This window comes from Aspergillus lucknowensis (genome assembly GCF_044049455.1).
Source record: "Aspergillus lucknowensis strain CBS 449.75 chromosome Unknown BJX67scaffold_60, whole genome shotgun sequence".
In the NCBI taxonomy this organism is placed as follows: Eukaryota; Fungi; Ascomycota; class Eurotiomycetes; order Eurotiales; family Aspergillaceae; genus Aspergillus; species Aspergillus lucknowensis.
The window spans coordinates 25,599-42,818 of NW_027263604.1; the positions used below are offsets into that span (position 1 = coordinate 25,599).

The 17,220-nt window shown below is 47.3% G+C and overlaps 4 protein-coding genes across 4 annotated transcripts; 2 read left to right on the forward strand and 2 right to left on the reverse strand.

Moving 5' to 3' along the window:
- Window positions 1–1,481: 1,481 nt before the first annotated feature.
- Window positions 1,482–3,460, reverse strand: has1 (ATP-dependent RNA helicase HAS1; the record flags this gene model as incomplete). Its single annotated transcript, XM_071031629.1, has 4 exons — window positions 1,482–1,730; window positions 1,788–2,048; window positions 2,098–2,819; window positions 2,881–3,460. The coding sequence occupies 4 exons, from the start codon at window positions 3,458–3,460 to the stop codon at window positions 1,482–1,484; spliced, it is 1,812 nt and encodes a 603-aa protein (XP_070881827.1).
- A 6,250-nt stretch (window positions 3,461–9,710) lies between these two features.
- BJX67DRAFT_287881 (transient receptor potential ion channel family protein) lies at window positions 9,711–12,620 on the forward strand. The gene is made up of 2 exons (XM_071026755.1): window positions 9,711–10,331; window positions 10,391–12,620. The coding sequence occupies exons 1-2, from the start codon at window positions 9,959–9,961 to the stop codon at window positions 12,232–12,234; spliced, it is 2,217 nt and encodes a 738-aa protein (XP_070881828.1). The 5' UTR covers window positions 9,711–9,958; the 3' UTR covers window positions 12,235–12,620.
- BJX67DRAFT_287961 (putative U1 snRNP complex component Yhc1) lies at window positions 12,576–13,851 on the reverse strand. The gene is made up of 3 exons (XM_071026756.1): window positions 13,647–13,851; window positions 13,337–13,588; window positions 12,576–13,285 (listed from the first exon to the last, which is right to left on the reverse strand). Exons 1-3 carry the CDS (start codon window positions 13,711–13,713, stop codon window positions 12,918–12,920), a joined length of 687 nt encoding a protein of 228 aa, XP_070881829.1. The 5' UTR covers window positions 13,714–13,851; the 3' UTR covers window positions 12,576–12,917.
- Window positions 13,852–16,260: 2,409 nt separating this feature from the next.
- Window positions 16,261–17,180, forward strand: BJX67DRAFT_287813 (DUF3602 domain-containing protein). The gene has a single exon (XM_071026754.1). The coding sequence runs from the start codon at window positions 16,374–16,376 to the stop codon at window positions 16,863–16,865; it is 492 nt and encodes a 163-aa protein (XP_070881830.1). The 5' UTR covers window positions 16,261–16,373; the 3' UTR covers window positions 16,866–17,180.
- Window positions 17,181–17,220: the final 40 nt, after the last annotated feature.

Here is a 17,220-nt window from a genome sequence, read left to right on the forward strand (position 1 = left end):
CGTCAGGAGCCCAGGCGAAAGGCTTTAACCTTACTTTTCATCCTCTCCTTGTTAAGGAGCGAGAGAAATGGCTCCCGTTTCTGTGGTCGACCTCAGGTTGATCCTCCGCCCCAGAGTACTACGGTCTACCCCCGCCCGATTCCTGCGTCACAGTGAAACACAGCGAAATGCTCCCTCTGCATGCGAAACACTCAAACGGATTGATCAAGACGCTCATGTCACGCACGGCCAACAGGACCTGGCCCGTCCCAGGCACAAGAAAACATATCCTGTCCAGGTGTGCCATGGCAACTCAACAGGAGTCACTAACCCGATCAGTGGAAGTGGTTGACCGCGGGTCTCCCGGACGACCATCCATTGGCGATCCTTTTGCCAACTCATCCGTCACATCACATCCCTCAATGTCGACCTTGAACCGTTTCGAACGAGCTATTGGTGGCAGGATTCTGGGCGTGCATCAGTCGAGATAAATCTCACACACAAAAATGCAAAGCACGTTCAGGGAAGGAGGGATTCTCGTGAACCGCTGGTGGGAAGGGACAGTGCGGCACAACTCGAAAGTGAAATTGGATCGACTCTCCAGCCATCCCAGCCACCCCTTCCTGCTCCCCCTGTGGCAGTGGGACAGTTTCTTTCTGAGATCTTCCAAGCTCAGTTGTCCCGTTCCTTGAATCACAGGGTCAACATCCGCCAACGAACCATGGAACTGCTCCCTCTCTCCCGTTTTGTGGAGCTTATATTTCCATTCAAGGCCCAAATCATCTCCGAGGCTACCAACCGCAATTTATATATAGTAGTTCCCACCCAAATTTGGTGAAGAGAGCGAAAACTTCGACGTCGGATGATCGCGAGGGATAACGTATAAATATTTCCACAATGCCTCCCACTCACGCTTCTCGTTCTTCAATCGAGCTAAATTTATATAGCCGACTGAAGGCGCGGAGGTCGAAGCCGCCTGGGTAGGAGGGGTCCATTAGACACTTTGGGCATCGAACGACAAGGTATTTCTCTCCCGAGACAGACATCGACGCATACACTCTGTAGCGTCAATTCAATGTCATTTTTAAGTTATCTCTCTGGAATGAGGATTGTATCCGATCGCTTAATCTTGTGTTAGATAAGCTTCTCCCTTCGTCTTCCCCTTGCATATTCATCAACCTTCCGTGTTTCATCTTCGAACAATGAAAAAGCTATCAACTTAGTTCGTGAAGCTGTCCCTTTTAGTCGTCTCCCCTGCATGTTTACCTGATCACCTTCAAAAGACCCTGAGTTTTCTCCCGGCGTCTCCTTTGCCGATTATGATGAATAGCTATCTTAGAGTAACTTTGAAACTTTTAGGCGTGGAATTTGATATCTTTGACTATATATCCAAGCAGAGCCATGGAAAGCAAAACCAAGCACATCTGAACTCCGAACGTCATGCTAACTTAGTCACAAGGTCTTCCTAGTAGGATAATATGCACTCGTGCTCTTGTCTCGACTTAGTCGTCTTCGTGTTTCCTCTTAAACTTCAACCCCTTTGGCTGGCTGCCGTAACTGCGTCGCCCTTGTTGCTGCTGCTTCTTGTCTCGGCTTAAGCTAGATCCAAGTTGGATGTCGATACGCGGTGGCGCTGTGAAGCCGAAGCTCTTCGCCACTTTCACAAGATCCAGTTTGTGTACGTCGAAGACGGAGCGCAGCGAGTGAGAAGCGTAGGCTTGGAGATAGGAGCGGTAGCCGTCTTTGGCAGACTACAACGTATCCTTGTGTAAGCAAAATCCAGCATGAAACTGCTGGGGAAAACATACCTTGTTCAAATAGTAGTTCTGGCTGATTAGTTTCTCGAGTTGAGACTGGACGTTAACGATCTTCTTGGCTGGGAAGTCGAACTCCACGACTGGTACACGGGCTTCTTTCAAATATTTCAGAAACCCGACCTCAGAAGGTTGCAAGAACATCAGACTGCGACCTTTGCCGTTCGCACCACGGGCGGTACGCCCGACTCGGTGAATATAGTCTCTGGTGTCATCCGGAGGATCGAACTGGATGATCCAGTCGACGGCGGGAATCTGAAAACATGTTATTTCAATTATAGATGGAGGATGAGGGAAGACGCACATCCAAGCCTCGCGCGGCAACGTCTGTGCAGATTAAGACCCCTTGCTTGGCATTGCAGAATTCGAAGAAGGTATTCGTCCGCTTCTGCTGTTTCTGCTTCCCATGCAGGTCCAGAACCGGTAGGTCGATATAGTTGAGCAATTCAGCGTGATACTTCACACAGTTGCAGCTAGAGAAGAACACGATGATTTTCTTCTTGAGATTACGCTTCAAGAAAGAGAAGAGCAGCAAAAATCGCTTGTCTGCCTCGCAGATGACGTAGCCCTGCTCCAGTCCTGAGACTGTACTATGTTCCTTCCTGTGATCCACATTGATGTAGAGGGGTCCTGGGCGAAGCGATATCCGCGCTAAATCTTCAACTTTCGTTGTCTGAGTGGCAGAAAACAACATCGTCTGTCTCTCTTCGGATGGTAAAATGTTGACAATTTGGCGCATCTCGTCTTCGAAACCGACTTCCAGGATTCGATCCGCCTCATCGATAACCAGGGTCTTTAAGTTCTTAAAAACGAAGCCTGGAGTGTTCTGGAGATGATCGAGTAGACGACCAGGGGTAGCGATAAGAAGGTTAACTCCCTTGGCGAGCTTCTCGGCTTCTGCCCGTCGGTTTGCGCCTCCGATGACAATCCCGTATGTTTGGCTGTGGGCTGTGAGGAGTTCCCTGGCCACACCAAAAATCTGAAGCGCTAACTCGCGTGTAGGGGACACAACAAGAACACCAGTACCTACTCAGGTTGGTCCAATTAGTGAGGAATTCCCCTGACGGCGACATAACCGAAAACATACCGTTCCGAGGCTTAAAGCGCAGTGCACTGAGCATTTCAACTGCGGGAATCAAAAATGCCAACGTCTTTCCCGATCCCGTCTTCGCAGCACCAAGGACATCACGGCCCGCGAGAAGTGGAGGAATCGTCCGCTGCTGAATCTCGGTCATGGTCTCGAAGCCCATCTCCTTGATACCCTGAAGTGTCTTCTCGGATAGGTTCAGCTCTGTAAATTTCTTCGGCCCACCATCAGGTTGCGGTAAGGTAACCGCATCCATGGAAGGAAGATCTGGTACATTATCCTCCTCGTCTTTATCTTCGATGTCCTTCTCTTGCGTAACAGTGGCGGCTTCTTTCTCGTCACCACTCTCCTCATCGCTTGGCGAATGGCTCGTTTTTCGCTTCTTCTCTGCTTCCTCTTTTACAGCCTTCTTTGCCATCTTAATGTCTTTTTCCTTGGTTGGCTCGGACATGGCTTGATCTTTTGCGGTTGGCTTCGGGGAAGCGGCATCACCATTCTCGATCGCTTCGCGGGTGATCCCACCATGTTTTCTCTTTCGTTTCTTCGTGATGGATTTTGCGGTATCCACGGCGGCCGGCATATTGTCTATTGGGGTTCAAAGCCGCCGTTTAACTTCAGGGAAAGATCTAATCGTGGATTGTTGAGCCTAGAGAATTTTTTGGCATGCCTTTTTTTCCCGTCTCCGCACCACGTGATGATAAGATCGATACAAAATTTATGCCTGAGGCACAATACAAATCAAAACAAGAGAAGCAAAAAGGTTAGGCGTAGGAGTAATAGTAAGGTGCGGTTCTCGAATACTAAAGTCCTATCTATTCTTAGGTTAAGATTATTGTCCCCGGCTGAATTTTCAATGCCATTGCGGAACGCCTGGACCTTGACGCATTGTGCTTCTCTCATTGTCTGGCGAGCGGCTGCGGCAGCCGCGGCTGAAGCTGAGGGTACCTGGGACACATTGCCATGCACAAAACTAGCCTTCTTGGACCCTGGTGATTGATCACTTGTGATATGGTCAACGTGGGAGATGACTGCCGAAGCTGGGGTGAATTCAAGTGTTCAGCTCTGGTGTCATTAAGAGCTCGTCCTCTCGGGGTATTCCCGAGGAATCGATCATGGCATAATGAAGCTCAGAATTTTGAGGCCCCAAATATTGCGCAATGAGTGTATTTGTTCAATGGTGTGATAAACTTGGCAATACTGATCTTCTATGATGCAATTGTTGACGTATTGGCGCTTCGGGATCAGTCAACAGGTATCAGTGATTGCAGACTCAAGGTACAAAGATCCAAAGAGGAGGTGAAAGTCGTTGTTCTCCAAGAGGTTCGTCATCGTAACGACAGAAGGAAACTTGTGGCTCTGAGAAACCACACAAGCATTTTCGACACGAGACCGCTCTGTCTCTGAAACAGAAGCGAGCGGCTCACGCCTTCTCGGCACCTGCAGGAGAGAACAATGGCTCTTTGCGACCTCTGCCGTGGTCTCGTCTCATCTTTGTCTGTTTCCTGATGCCTAATAGTGGTGTTCAAGCCTCAGTTGGCACCACGGGCATTTCTGTTTTGACGCAGGTATGTGTGGAGCGGGGGTTTCTTCTCTTGAAGATCTTAATTTGGCTTTTGATCCATGGAGTTGAAAGATGTCAGATGGACGCGCCCTCCACCAGTATCAGCCGCCACGTCCACGTGTGGAGAGAAGCAGATGATGCGCCAGAACGGGCTGCGAAAGTGAAAATACGATTGGTGTCCGGGTTGAGAAGAGTGAACTATGGCGCTTTTGAGAGCAGTCCATTTCTCAATTTCCTCTGAACCTCAAACCATCGATTCATGAGAGGGATCATCATCTTGACTGAGCAAAAAGTCCTTTCAGGAGGGGGCTGTGCAGAGTCGGCCCACGAACAATCCCTTCAAAAAGTTCAAAAGCCATGGCGTCCTCAGCGCAAATTCGACTCCAGAGGGGAAATGTCTTTTGATTGGATTCCCTCCGGATCAAGAGATTTGATCTCGGTCCGAATGGGGCAGCAGGGCCAACTTGAAGCGACCTCGGGATTGTGTCTTGAGAACGAGAAGGATACCTTCTTTCTCAAAAGTTTCATTATTGCAGAATTCACTGCCATCGTCGCCCTTTTCGCCCTAATTTCAGTTATTAATAGCAATTGTTGAATCATGACATCTGGCAAATAGGCAGAATAATTCCTCTGGCACAGCGCTTGGGGAAACAGGCTTGGCAGGAGATTTCAGGTTGGGAAGGGATTTTGATGGCATCATTTGCGCAGGTGCTTGTCGCAATCGCTTGCTTGTGCCCGGGCAATAATAATTCTGCTTCAGCAACCAAAAACTGTGATTTCTGGAGGGAATCTGAGTGGGCTATCGGTGGGAACAAATCAAAGGCTGATCCAGTGAGTTAAGCGTCTGAGAATCATCCGCATTTGGGGCCCTTGAAGGCTCGAATGAAAATCCACTGTGACTGGGCCGCGAGTGCACCATTGGCGACTGTCCTTTTGGCGTCAACACTTTGTTCTCATGTTGGATAATTTGCCCCCTTTCTGTTGATGTCTGTCGAGCCCACATGCTGAAGAACTCTGTTGATTCACCGTTATCTTTCAAGGCGCAGTAATCAGATGAACTCGCCGCACCCACGAGTCGCCCCCCCAGAGACGTTCTTGCTCTCATTTTCACAGCGTGCCCCCGTTGATTGGCGCCATCGAGTCCACAATCCACCTGGTCCAGTCAGGTTACAGGTCAGGTGGCACCGTTCTAAAGGTGGGACGCCGCGCTAGCGCATCACCTGACCAATATTACGGCTTCCGACGCTAATTGTTATAGGTATTAATTACCCGGCGGCTAGGCTTTACACATTGTTGACACTTGTAATTAAAGGCATTAACTGCTTTTCAACTACTATCTAACTGATTAATCTTTATATTTCACTATTTCTCTAATGTATCTTTGCTTGATGTTCCATAAGCTCTAGTTCTTTCTCCTCATTCTAAAGTTGTTTTGCCTGGTTTTGAAGCTGCTTCTCACATATTTCTTCCTCTTTGTCTTTTAGTCGAAGCTCTATCTCTTGGAGTTCTAAAGCCTGTTTTTGTTGCTTAATTGTTAGGATATTCTGCAATGACACCCAGCAGAGGCTTTGGGAGGAGGTATTTGAACTGGTTAGTAAGTGGTTAGTACGTGGTTAGTAACTAGTTAAGATGCTTTATCTTATACCCTAAGGCCCGTGACTGCAATTACAATTTTTAAGGCTCTAATTCATCTCAGGCATTTATTAATAATTAACTAGAAGGCAAGTGATATTGCTTACACGACTCTAAGCAGGTAGAGTTATTAGAAAAATTTTGGTTGTGGTAAGTATATATATATATAATCTTCTTACCTTCCCGTGCCATATTTTGTAAGTAATTGGTTTCCATATTAGCTGTCTAATATAAATGGTAAATACTAAATCAAGTGCGATTTATATATTAAAGAACATCCTGTTTATCAAGTTTTGCTGAACTAGAAGCTAGTTTTAATAACTGCTTAATAATTGCTTATTTATTAGTTTTCAAGTACTTACTTCTGGATTGCTGCTACTAATATCAAGCGCCTGCCCGCTATATTAGCCTTGTGATATAACTACTCAGCTAAGTTAGTATAATTCTAAATAGAATCATAAATGGTAGCTAGAATATTTAAGCAGCTTTTATTTAACCCAGCTTTAATAACTGGTTGCTTTTTATGCTCTGCCTAGGCCTGTACCTTTGGCTTTTTATGCCCTATATTAGTTAGCAACTACTTGTAAAGTAATTAAGAAGTACTTACAAATTAGCAGATTACATAGCTGCTTATAATCACCTTTAGATTTGCAGTTAATTAGGGCTGATATTCAGCTCTATACCCCCAACCCCTTATTCTGATTTCCAACCGCCTCTGTTATAGTTTGGAAGAAGTGAACACAGCAGAAAATAATAATCCCTTTTAGTTGCCACAGGATAGGTTGGTAGAGGGGATTAATTTCTTCAAGAAAGCATCCAAGGCCTAAGTACTTAGTTAGTGCTTGATAACTAGTTCTAAACTAGTTATATACTAGTATACTATTTCATGTCCATATCCACAACAATCCTATTTATTCTAGTGGAATAGATAGAATTAAACTATACTAGCTAGCTAGTTATTTTTTTAATAAGAGTAAATACCCTCTTAAATAGAAGATAATAGCTATCTATTAAATCTTGGTTAGTAAATACTTGCAGAAGGGTAATTACTAGTTAACTAGTTAGCAAGTACTTGGGAAGTAGTTACTAGGGCAGGTACTAACTCTTTCTATATTTATGGAGATAAGTTGCAAAAACTACCTCATTTAACTTCCATTCCTTGATTTGCTTGTACGATATATCAACTTTAAATAAGGTTAACTAGCTTAGCAGTTGAATCTGCTCTTTAAAGACACATAGAATTATTATGCCATGGGTATTATAATATCTCTCCTAGATGTACTCCTGCAAGTAATTAGAAACTAATTAATAAGTACTTATTAAGTAGAGTTATACTTACCCTCATGAATAGGCTAGTATTATATATATATATCACACTATTATAGTCTTGACCTGCAGGGTAAGAAAGAAGTTACTACTTCTAAAGTATAGCAGAGATCCAATCAAGATTTAAAAAGGCTGCATGTATTTGAGCAGGTGTTGAGGCATTATATTAGGAATAGAAAGCCTCTAGCTCAGGGCTTCTTAGAAATTAAGCTACTAATTAGTTAGTAAGTAGCTTGCAAGTACTTGATAAGTAATTATAGCATACCTTGGGTTAGACTAGGATTCCTTATCTGCCTTATTATATTCTTGATACCTTTTAAAATAAGCTCTAGAGGCTTATAAGGTGGGGGTAGAGGATATTGGTAAAGGCTATGAGAGGTAAAAATAATATAAGGACAATCCTGGATATTGTTTGGTACTAGTGTAGTAAAGGTAATATTACACTTTAGATATTCTAATCTGCCAGGTTCCTGAATATAATTGAAATCTAAGTACTTGGTAAGTGCTTAAAAACTAGTTCATGAGTGGTTACAAAGTACTTACCATAATATTTTTGACATAATGTAAGTAGTTTAATAACTGTATATTCTTCCTGAGATGGTAAGATTGCCTTATTAAATAGCTGCTCTAAGAACTCGAGATTAAGAGAAGTGTGGCCTTTAATAGAACCATAGTGATGTTTCTAAAGAAAGTCTGGTAATTTATTCACGCAGCCAATATATGGATGATATTTATTATTAACATCCTAACTAGTTAGCAACCAGTTGCCAACTACTTGAGACATCAAGTCCTTACTGGGTAAAAATGTTGTTTAAATCTTGGCTTATAACTTGGAAGTTGCTTAAGACATGTATAGCCTTTCTGGAAGAAAATCTTTTTTAACTAATATAGACTAACGCAATTAATTAGTAAGTAGTTGGTAACTAGTTAATAACTACTTGACTAGCAACTTACCTGTATGCATTATACTTCTAGATATCTCCTTTAATTAGATTAATATTCTTTTGAATATTCTGGATCTCCTTCTATGCTGTATTATCTAGGTAGGTATAATAAAGTATGCAAAGACTAGGCTTTAGATATTTACATATTAAAGCTCTAGAATACTTCTATATCCACTTTTTAACCAAGCAATTTAGAAATAATGATTTAACGCTTGCCCTTGCACCACGAATACTTGATTAAGAGTACTGTATCTTATAACTAGTTAGTAACTAGTTAGAAAGTAGTTAGCAAGCACTTACATCCTAAATTAAATGTTCTGCCTTGTGGAATTGCCTGCTAATAGATACAATATAGGTATAGCCATTAATATTAGTTTATAGGTACTCAGGAAGATTATTTGTATACTTAATATATAGTATGCAAAGGGGATTTGTTTTTATATCTATTAGCTAAATTAGTGTAGTTAGTTGCTAAGTAATTCCTAATCAGTTAGTAAGTACTTGGTAACTAACTATGTATATATTGTACCTCCTTAACTTCTTTAACTTCCTTAATATTATATGTGTTGATAGATATATCTTCAAGCTCACCAAAGCTAAAAGAGATATCCTCTGAATCCATTTTGTTAGGGATAGTGTTATCAATCTGCAACTAATTAAGAAGTAGTTAAGAAGTAGTTGAGAATATCGTGGGATGAAATAATTATTAGGGAAGAGAAGTGAACTCGAATTTTATGGTATGTGGGATTGTATTTAAAAGCTGAGGTGCCGCGCCGCTTATGCCAAGGCTGGTGGGGCCGGCTTGCGGCATTTAGGAAGCGGCACCTGACCTGCGCACTCCTGGTCCAGTTCCAGTCCCCATCCACCCCGTGCTGACTCAGCCCAGTCCCCCATTTCCCTTTTCCCATTCCAGAGCGTTTCAACTGCATTCCCGACCGTCTCTCCTCCAACCAAGGCGAGGTCCCCTGAAGAATCCATCTCTGCCGTTGACTGGGACTCTGAATTCCGTCTGCCGTCATCTCTTACTCTTCACTTTTCTCCTCTTTCTGATCTTCCTTTCCGCCATCCCCTATCGCTCCCTCTCGCATCCTGGCCGCTTGCATCGAAGTCGCCAGTGAGGAGACGCTCATCCATCTAACCTCCCTCTTCGGCCATACACTGGTGTTGCCGCCACACTCGCTTTTCGTCAGCCTTCTCAATTCCTCGACTTTCGCTCATCGATAAACTTCTCTTCGTTCGACACTCGCTGCTATCTATATTTTTGTTGAAATCCTTCGATACTCGAGGACTCACCAACCGACCGTTCTCTCTTTCGCTTTTGCGACTAATGACATTGTGAACTTGTGATCGCAAGCCGGCTTCTCTCAACAATCACTGGATCCCACACTCATTACTTTTAGAACTCTGGATCATCTTCTGCCGTCTCAACCGCGGCGCACATACCCTCCGTACGAGAACCGGTTTTCCAGGCCTTCCGCATCCGGCGCTACCAACCTTGGTTTTCCTCGCAGTACGACCTTCATCCCTCTACGACCAGTAGCTCGAAGGCTTTTTCACTGGCTCGTGCCCTCCTTTTTGATCGAAACCGCTGGTTATCGGACACAAACTGGCCAACATGCGGGTATTACCGATCCTGCTCTGTTTTTTGGGCACCTTGATCAACACACCCCTCGTGACAGCGGAGCGGCTGATCGAGTCGAACGCCCTCAATCTCTGTCAAGACAGCACGAATTTCACGGCCACATATTTCCATGTCCAATACACTCCTAACAATAATTCCCTCCTAATCGGGTTCGATGGTGTTTCTGCCATTTCAGGATATGTTGAAGCCACACTCATTCTCGATGCCTATGGTTATACAGTTTTCCGGCAGACTTTCAATCCATGCGACATGGACTTGGAAGGTCTATGTCCCATGAATACGGGGCCCATTGATGTTCGCGATATTCCCTTCGAAGTTGCGGATGATCTGAACGAGCATATTCCAGGTACGTTTCCTGATCTGCGGTCAAAATCAAAATTGAACGCTAACTCTCAACGATGATAGGCATTGCATACACTGTCCCTGATCTTGATGCCTCTCTACGTGTCTATATCAATTCTACGACAACTCACGAGAGTATTACTTGCTTGGAGGCTAGCCTTTCGAATGGCAAGACTGTTTACCAAAAGGGGGTTGGCTGGGCGACCGCCATCATCGCCGGTCTTGGTATGACTGCTTCTGCTATCACCTCTGGTCTCGGACACTCGAACACTGCTGCTCACGTTGCGGCCAATGCTCTCTCGCTCTTCGGGTTTATGCAATCGCAGGCGATGATTGGTATGACTGCCGTCCATATGCCGCCCATTGTGCAGTCCTGGACCCAAAATTTCCAATGGAGCATGGGTATCATTCGCGTGGGTTTCCTCCAGGATATCTGTACGTGGTATCAGCGATCGACAGGAGGTACCGCCTCAACGCTCTTATCAGAATTATCCACAGTCTCCGTTGAAGTCCTCAAACGCAGGAAACGTTCGCTCGATACTGTTGTTAGCGCAGCCTCCGGAATAGTTGGGAGATCTGTGGAGGTCTTGTCCAAACGGGCTGGCACAGAGTCTGAAAGGGCCACTTCGGAGAGTAAGGAAGTGCGCGGAATTGAGCGTGTTGGGTTCATCGCCGGTATCGAAGAGACCAATATCTTCTTGACCGGTTTCATCTTCTTCGTCGTTTTCGTGGCCTTGGTAATGCTCCTAGTCGTGCTCTTCAAAGCCGGATGCGAACTCCTTGCCAAGCATGGAAAGATGAAGAGTGACAAGTTCCAGGACTTCCGCAATGGATGGAGGATTGTCGCACGTGGTATTCTGTTCCGATTGACCTTGATCGGCTTCCCCCAGATGTGTGTCCTTTGTCTGTGGGAGTTCACCCGAAATGATTCGCCGGCTGAAGTGGTCCTTGCGGTGGTAATGCTGCTCTCTCTTCTCGCAGCTTTGGGCTGGGCTTCGTTCAAAGTCATTAGTCTGGCGAAGCGGTCAATTGCGCTGCACAAAAATCCCGCTTATATTCTCTACTCGGACCCGACGTGTCTGAACAAGTGGGGTTTCCTTTATGTTCAGTATCGCGCCACCGCCTACTACTTCGTGATCCCAGTCTTGGGTTACCTCTTTGTCAAGGGAATGTTCATTGGTCTTGCTCAGCCAGCCTATGTCGTCCAAACTGTCGCCTATGTCATTATTGAAGCCGCTATGTTGATCGCAGTCAGCGTTTTGCGGCCTTGGATGGACAAGAAAACGAACATTTACAACATCTCCATCGCCGCTGTCAACTTTCTCAATGCCATTTTCCTCCTTTTCTTCTCGAATGTTTTCAACCAGCCCGGGCTGGTGACAGGTGTCATGGGCGTCGTATTCTTCGTCATAAATGCGGCCGCTGCGCTCGTTCTCCTGATTCTGGTCCTTATTGCTTCTATTTATGCCATCGTTTCCAAGAACCCCGACACGCGCTATCAGCCTATGAGGGATGACCGCGGCTCGTTTATCAAGTCACAGACTCAACTGACCACCGAGTTGGATGCCTTGGGTGCGACCGCTCGGGGTGATATGAAGTCTACCGGGTACAAAGCGAATCCCTTCGACGACGAAAACGACTCGTTTTCGAGTGGCAATGGCGCCAGCATTAGCCGCCAGAATCTCGAGCCGAACGCTACGGCAATTCAACCTCCTCATTCTCCCGTGGATCCGTCGCTACCGTTGTTCCCCAGCGACCACTCCAACCCTCGTGCTCCTGGTTCGGATTCCATTCAACGGTCGCAGTCACCCATCCCTCGAAGCTTTACGTCTTCCCCATTTCAGGGAGCATACCGGACGCAGAACAATCAGAGCCCATGGCAAAGAGGGGCGGGTTATGACCACTAGAAAATTTTGTCTTTCCTATGACTGCTTTTCAGATTTGCTCAAGAGATGAAGTTATGGCCGAGTACGGGAACGGACTGACCGCTCGACCCGTGCTTTATTCGTTAAATTCCTTCGTACTCTGTACGGCACCTTTCATGCGCACTCTTTTTCTTCCTGACACCATTGCTCACTTGCGTTTACTGTGACATACTGGACTCCCTTTTCCTGACACTACCATCTTGCTCGGCTTTCCTTACCCATTCCTTTCCTTTCTTGGTCATTATTTATATCAGGCGTTTTGAAGCATTGGATCTGGAGATCTGGACTTGGGTTGCGGACTATGTGCTATATCTTCGGTAGGGTTTATCCGATGCCCTTGCCTTGTGTTTTAGCTATGGAAGACACCATAATGCTATTGCCGCGTCCATGACGTGAGCATTAAAAAACATCATATCTTCCGGTTCCAGTGTTGTAAATTGATCTCCTGTCCGCAGTGGATTAGAATACGTGTTGATACACGCCGTGTTGATACACGCCTCCAAGATCCTTAAATATTGCAGCAAGCATCTTCACAGTTGCACCCGGCTTTTTTCTCAAAATACACAAAATGCCATAAAACGCCAGAAAGCGAGAGGAAAATAAAACAAAGATACATGATCAAACCAGTCGCCTCATCAGAAAAAGGATAGAGATGAAATAGTCAATTATCGCTCGCCTATTCCCGGCGGCGGCCCAGACAACGATCTTGGGGGAGGCGCATACCCATCCGGCCCCTGCCCTGGCGGAGGTCCCGCTAAGCCAGGGCCAGGGCTAGGACTGAATCCTGAGGGGCCCTGACCCGGCGGGGGAATTGTCGGGAAACCTGGGGCAGCACCGCCCTGGAAGTTAGGAGGTGGGATCGGAAATCCGCCTTGGGGTGCTGGGAAATTTTGCCCTGGGGGCGGGGCGGAGCCGGGGGGGCCCATGTTGGGCAAGTTAGGCATATTGGGAAGGGGTGGGAGGCCCCCTGGTGGAGGAGCGCCGGAGGTTGGGGGGAAGGGAGGTGGGAATGGTAGGCCGCGACCTCCAGGAGCTGGAGGTTGTTAGTTTCGGTTCGGATTTGTGGTTGAGGTAGGGAACATACGTGGTGGCATTGCAGGTCCACCGCCTGGTCCCGGCGGCATTGCGAATGGGGGAGGAGCAAATTGGCCTGTCCTTGTGTCAGATTTGATGTAGATATGATGTCGAAGAGGGTGCTGGTACAGACCTGGGAGTCCGAATGGAGGCGGATAGGCACCCGGCGGGGCCATGGCGGGATTCGGGACGGCCTGCCCTTCAGCAGCATATGAGGATGTGATTGAGTCGATGACAGATTGAGCTTTTTCCTGCCCAATTTCTGTGATCGTCAGCCATGTCGATTCGATTCCAGCGGGCGTACAGGGAGCCCTTCATACGTTGGTAGTACTCGAGGACGTTCCTCAGGTGGTTTCTTCCGGAATTATGCGCCTTGCGCACACTCATCGAATCGTGCGTAAGGTAGACATCACAGTAGTCGCCTATAGATTGATCGTCGAATTAGTATGTTGTTTGAGGTAGGATTGCGTTGAGGTTGGGGTGAATGTGCGCGGAAAGTCGGTGCTGCGGACAAGGAAATTCGCTGTTCAAATTGTTTCAAGACCTACAGAAGAGTGCTTCAATGGTCAGCGAAAGAAGAGTTTCGGATGCACTGGGGAAAACTTATATTTTGGCATTGTGGATTGAGTGCAAGAGCTGCCCTCGTAGTTTTGGAATGGACAAATGCGCGCTGGATTTATGGGCAAAATCAACTGACGAACAAATTGGCAAGATCAGATGGGAAGAGCCAACAGCAGATCTCTTGATTTTGGCCGACGGGAGGAGCAGGTGTTGCACCAACAGAGGTCGAGGAACGGATTCGATGCGCGCTATCAAAGGGCGGTGGGTAAAGGCAGAATAGTTGCTTTGTGCCTCAGGCTCGAAAATGTCAAGCAAGTAGCCAAACTGCTGACAACTTATTCAGGGAAAATACTACGATCGGGCTATAGATTATTAACTCATCGGGAACGTTGTTATATTTTTTGCCTTCGACGATCACGGAGCCCGCCTCGTCCATGTCATCAATGTTTATCGCGGATGATTCAAACTCATCAGCATCTCAGAGGAATCCTTCACGAACCTGAAAACGGATATCTCTTCTTGTATTTAGGTCCATGCGAGAGGTTAAGCGGCTTGACACGTCCTCTCAAGGAATCCTTCGATGCACTTCCTTGCTGACGTACGGGTACATGAATAAAATCGGGGAAGGGCGAAAGAGATCTTATGGTCGGACTGATATCGAACCCAAATTCGGCTACGGTAAGGAAGGGGGGTACAGGTCGATGTAAACATGTGTGGGCAAGAGGACTCCTTGGGTGCCAGCATTCTTTGCTCTTCCATGGCGCTGAAACTTGGAGAACATCTGTGACATTTTCCCTGAGGGGGACTTCGCTTTGGGGGTTGGAGAATCAGGGCGAAGGAAAGAGTGTCGGCACTGCGTCATGTCCAGTGTGACCTGAAGAGTTTTCCCTGGGGCGAAAATCCGGGGAAGGTCAAGGTACCCTCGGCAACACCATCGTCGCCAAGTTCCAACCCTGTGTTGCTTGGCAGATTGGCCGAGCATGATCAACGAAGGCGCTTTCTGTCGCAAGGGATCATGGCAGGCGTCTCATGACCGAGCCGGACAAGCAATAGGTCATCACCAAGTCAATGGGTGAGAGTATGGTGGAGATGAAAAATTTTCATGGGCGGCCACTTGGCGGCCATCGTCCAAGGTTCCTCAATTTGGCTGGAGGAGACGAATTCTTCCTGTGTTTAGCGCAACAGGCAGGCTGCGCACTCCTCCCCTCTCGGCCCCTTCAAGATGAGACGTCGTTGTGTCCATTACTTACTTATTTATCCATGCAGCTCAAACTCTCCACACCCCTTGATGGGAGAAGTTGTCCAGAGCATACAGAACACAGAAAGAGCATGCTCAAATGGGACGGGTTCTTGCCAAGGACAAGCCAGCAGCCCAATGAGAAAATCATTTCCCTCCTGAGGCCGAATGAGCAACACGAACGATCTCCTGCCAAGCACGAGCAGTGCTGTCGATGCACTCTCGGCGGCTGAACCGACGGGAGGCGATGATGCAATTGTGCTTTGCCTCGACTCGATCATGCGGGGGGAGGAATTTTCTTTTGTTCTTCGAGCCAGTGGCAATCGCCGCAGACTAGATCTGTACGACAGGCACAACAAACAGCTTGGACTCGCCATGGAGCCCGGGGCTGACTTCTCCAAGACATGCAAAGGTCTTCGTCTTCGTTGTCCAAGCCTGTAGTGTGTCAATCAAAGAGACGTCGAGAAAATCATCACCAGCACCTGGGACCATCGTTACAACCTGTCCGCAGAGTGGGAACCAAGCAGCAATTTCCATTACCCTCACAAAACCACCACCACTCGGCACTGGGCTCCGGCGGTCACTTTGATTGGCACAGCCTGAGTTTCTGTTACGTTTTGCCACAGCTTGAACTGGCGCTCAACGTGTCAGATGATGCTTAAAGCGGCGCGGTCGCTGGACAAAGGGGCCCCGCTGCTGCTTTTTCCACCCAACCATTGTGAGAAACAGCGTCACCTCGCCCCTAAAACAGCCGTTTATTGGTCCTTGGAGCTTGACGGCTGGAGCTGCTGCTTTAAGAGTCGGAGGTAACAATACCGTCACAACGACCCTCAAGCCCTTCATGGGCACATCCCACTTCGATGTTCCAGACGGATTTTCGATGGAAAATTTGCTGAGGGCATTGACGATGTGGAACTCCACTGCGGGCACTGCGTGTGACCGTCGAGCGCTGTCGACTGTGCCTGGACAGTCAGTCGACCATTCATCATGCGCCCAGGGGAATTGCGTGCCCTTCTTGGCCATGCTTTCCCCGGAACTGCTTCTCCCCTGACCTGGGTCTATACTCAGGTATAAAACCGCTGGTCCCCCACCCTGTTGTTTGGCTCGCTTCCCCAATAGCAACAGAAAGAAGACACACGAAAGGGTTTTTCATCATATCGTCCTTCTCTTTCTTCACTCTTGCCTCTGCGTTCTCGCACCTCTGAGCGAAACATTGCATCTACACTGCGCTCGTTCAACTCAAGTCACTATGGCCCTTGTCAACTACCGTGTTATTGAACCTCACCCATCCGTCCCGCACACCGGCCGTCCAGCACTTCACACGGCCCGCGGAGGCGCCGGCAACGTCATCAACTTAAAGAACACCAAGACCACCGACTCTCAGTCCGCCACTGGGCCTGCATCTCTCACCCGTCTGGACTCGCGCGTCCCTGCCACCTTCAAGTCTGGCCGTGGCGGTGCTGGCAACGTCCACAGCAGCAGCGAACGCGCCATCTTCAGCTTTGATGAAGAGCTCGAGCGTGAGATGCGTCGCGCCGCCCCCGTCTACCATGTTGGCCGTGGTGGTGCCGGAAACATGATCCACCGCAACGACACCCATGATAGCTCCCTCAGTCGCAAGTTTTCTGCCAACAGCGAGGTATCTACCAAAAGCAATCTCTCTTCCACCAGTGACCGGGCGCGCGACATGGCTCGCCGTGGCTTGGAGAAGGGCTGGGAGAAGATCAAGGGCATGGCTTAGAAGACTGTGCAACCATCTCGACTCCTTCCTTGACTTCGTTTCTTTCAGCGATTTTCTCCTCCGGCGCATCATCTAGCGGTGTTTGGCTCTTAACACTTATGACGACTCCACGATTTACGACTACCACAAAAGTTCTTGTCTCATGCTCTCGAACCCTTCAATCTCCAATCTTCATTCAACAATTACAATGTTGTACACCTATAATCCTTGGCTTTCACATCGGTCTTCCGACTCATCTTCTTACCAACAACCCTTTCCACCCAATTGATACCCCAGAGCCTCTATACTTTCTCATTTCTCAGTTCCTGCTCGTCGAGGTCCGTTTTGCGAAGGGACCCAAATGTACAGTTCCACC

What these genes read in the sequence shown, in the direction of transcription:
- BJX67DRAFT_287961 (XM_071026756.1), bottom strand. Translation starts at nt 13,713, where the DNA reads ATGAGTGTGCGCAAGGCGCATAATTCCGGAAGAAACCACCTGAGGAAC. An exon ending in CGTCCTCGAGTACTACCAAC is followed by an intron (nt 13,589 to 13,646) that starts GTATGAAGGGCT and finishes TGACGATCACAG; the next exon opens with AAATTGGGCAGGAAAAAGCT. An exon ending in TGGACCTGCAATGCCACCAC is followed by an intron (nt 13,286 to 13,336) that starts GTATGTTCCCTA and finishes AACAACCTCCAG; the next exon opens with CTCCTGGAGGTCGCGGCCTA.
- BJX67DRAFT_287881 (XM_071026755.1), top strand. Translation starts at nt 9,959, where the DNA reads ATGCGGGTATTACCGATCCTGCTCTGTTTTTTGGGCACCTTGATCAAC. An exon ending in TCTGAACGAGCATATTCCAG is followed by an intron (nt 10,332 to 10,390) that starts GTACGTTTCCTG and finishes CAACGATGATAG; the next exon opens with GCATTGCATACACTGTCCCT.
- BJX67DRAFT_287813 (XM_071026754.1), top strand. Translation starts at nt 16,374, where the DNA reads ATGGCCCTTGTCAACTACCGTGTTATTGAACCTCACCCATCCGTCCCG.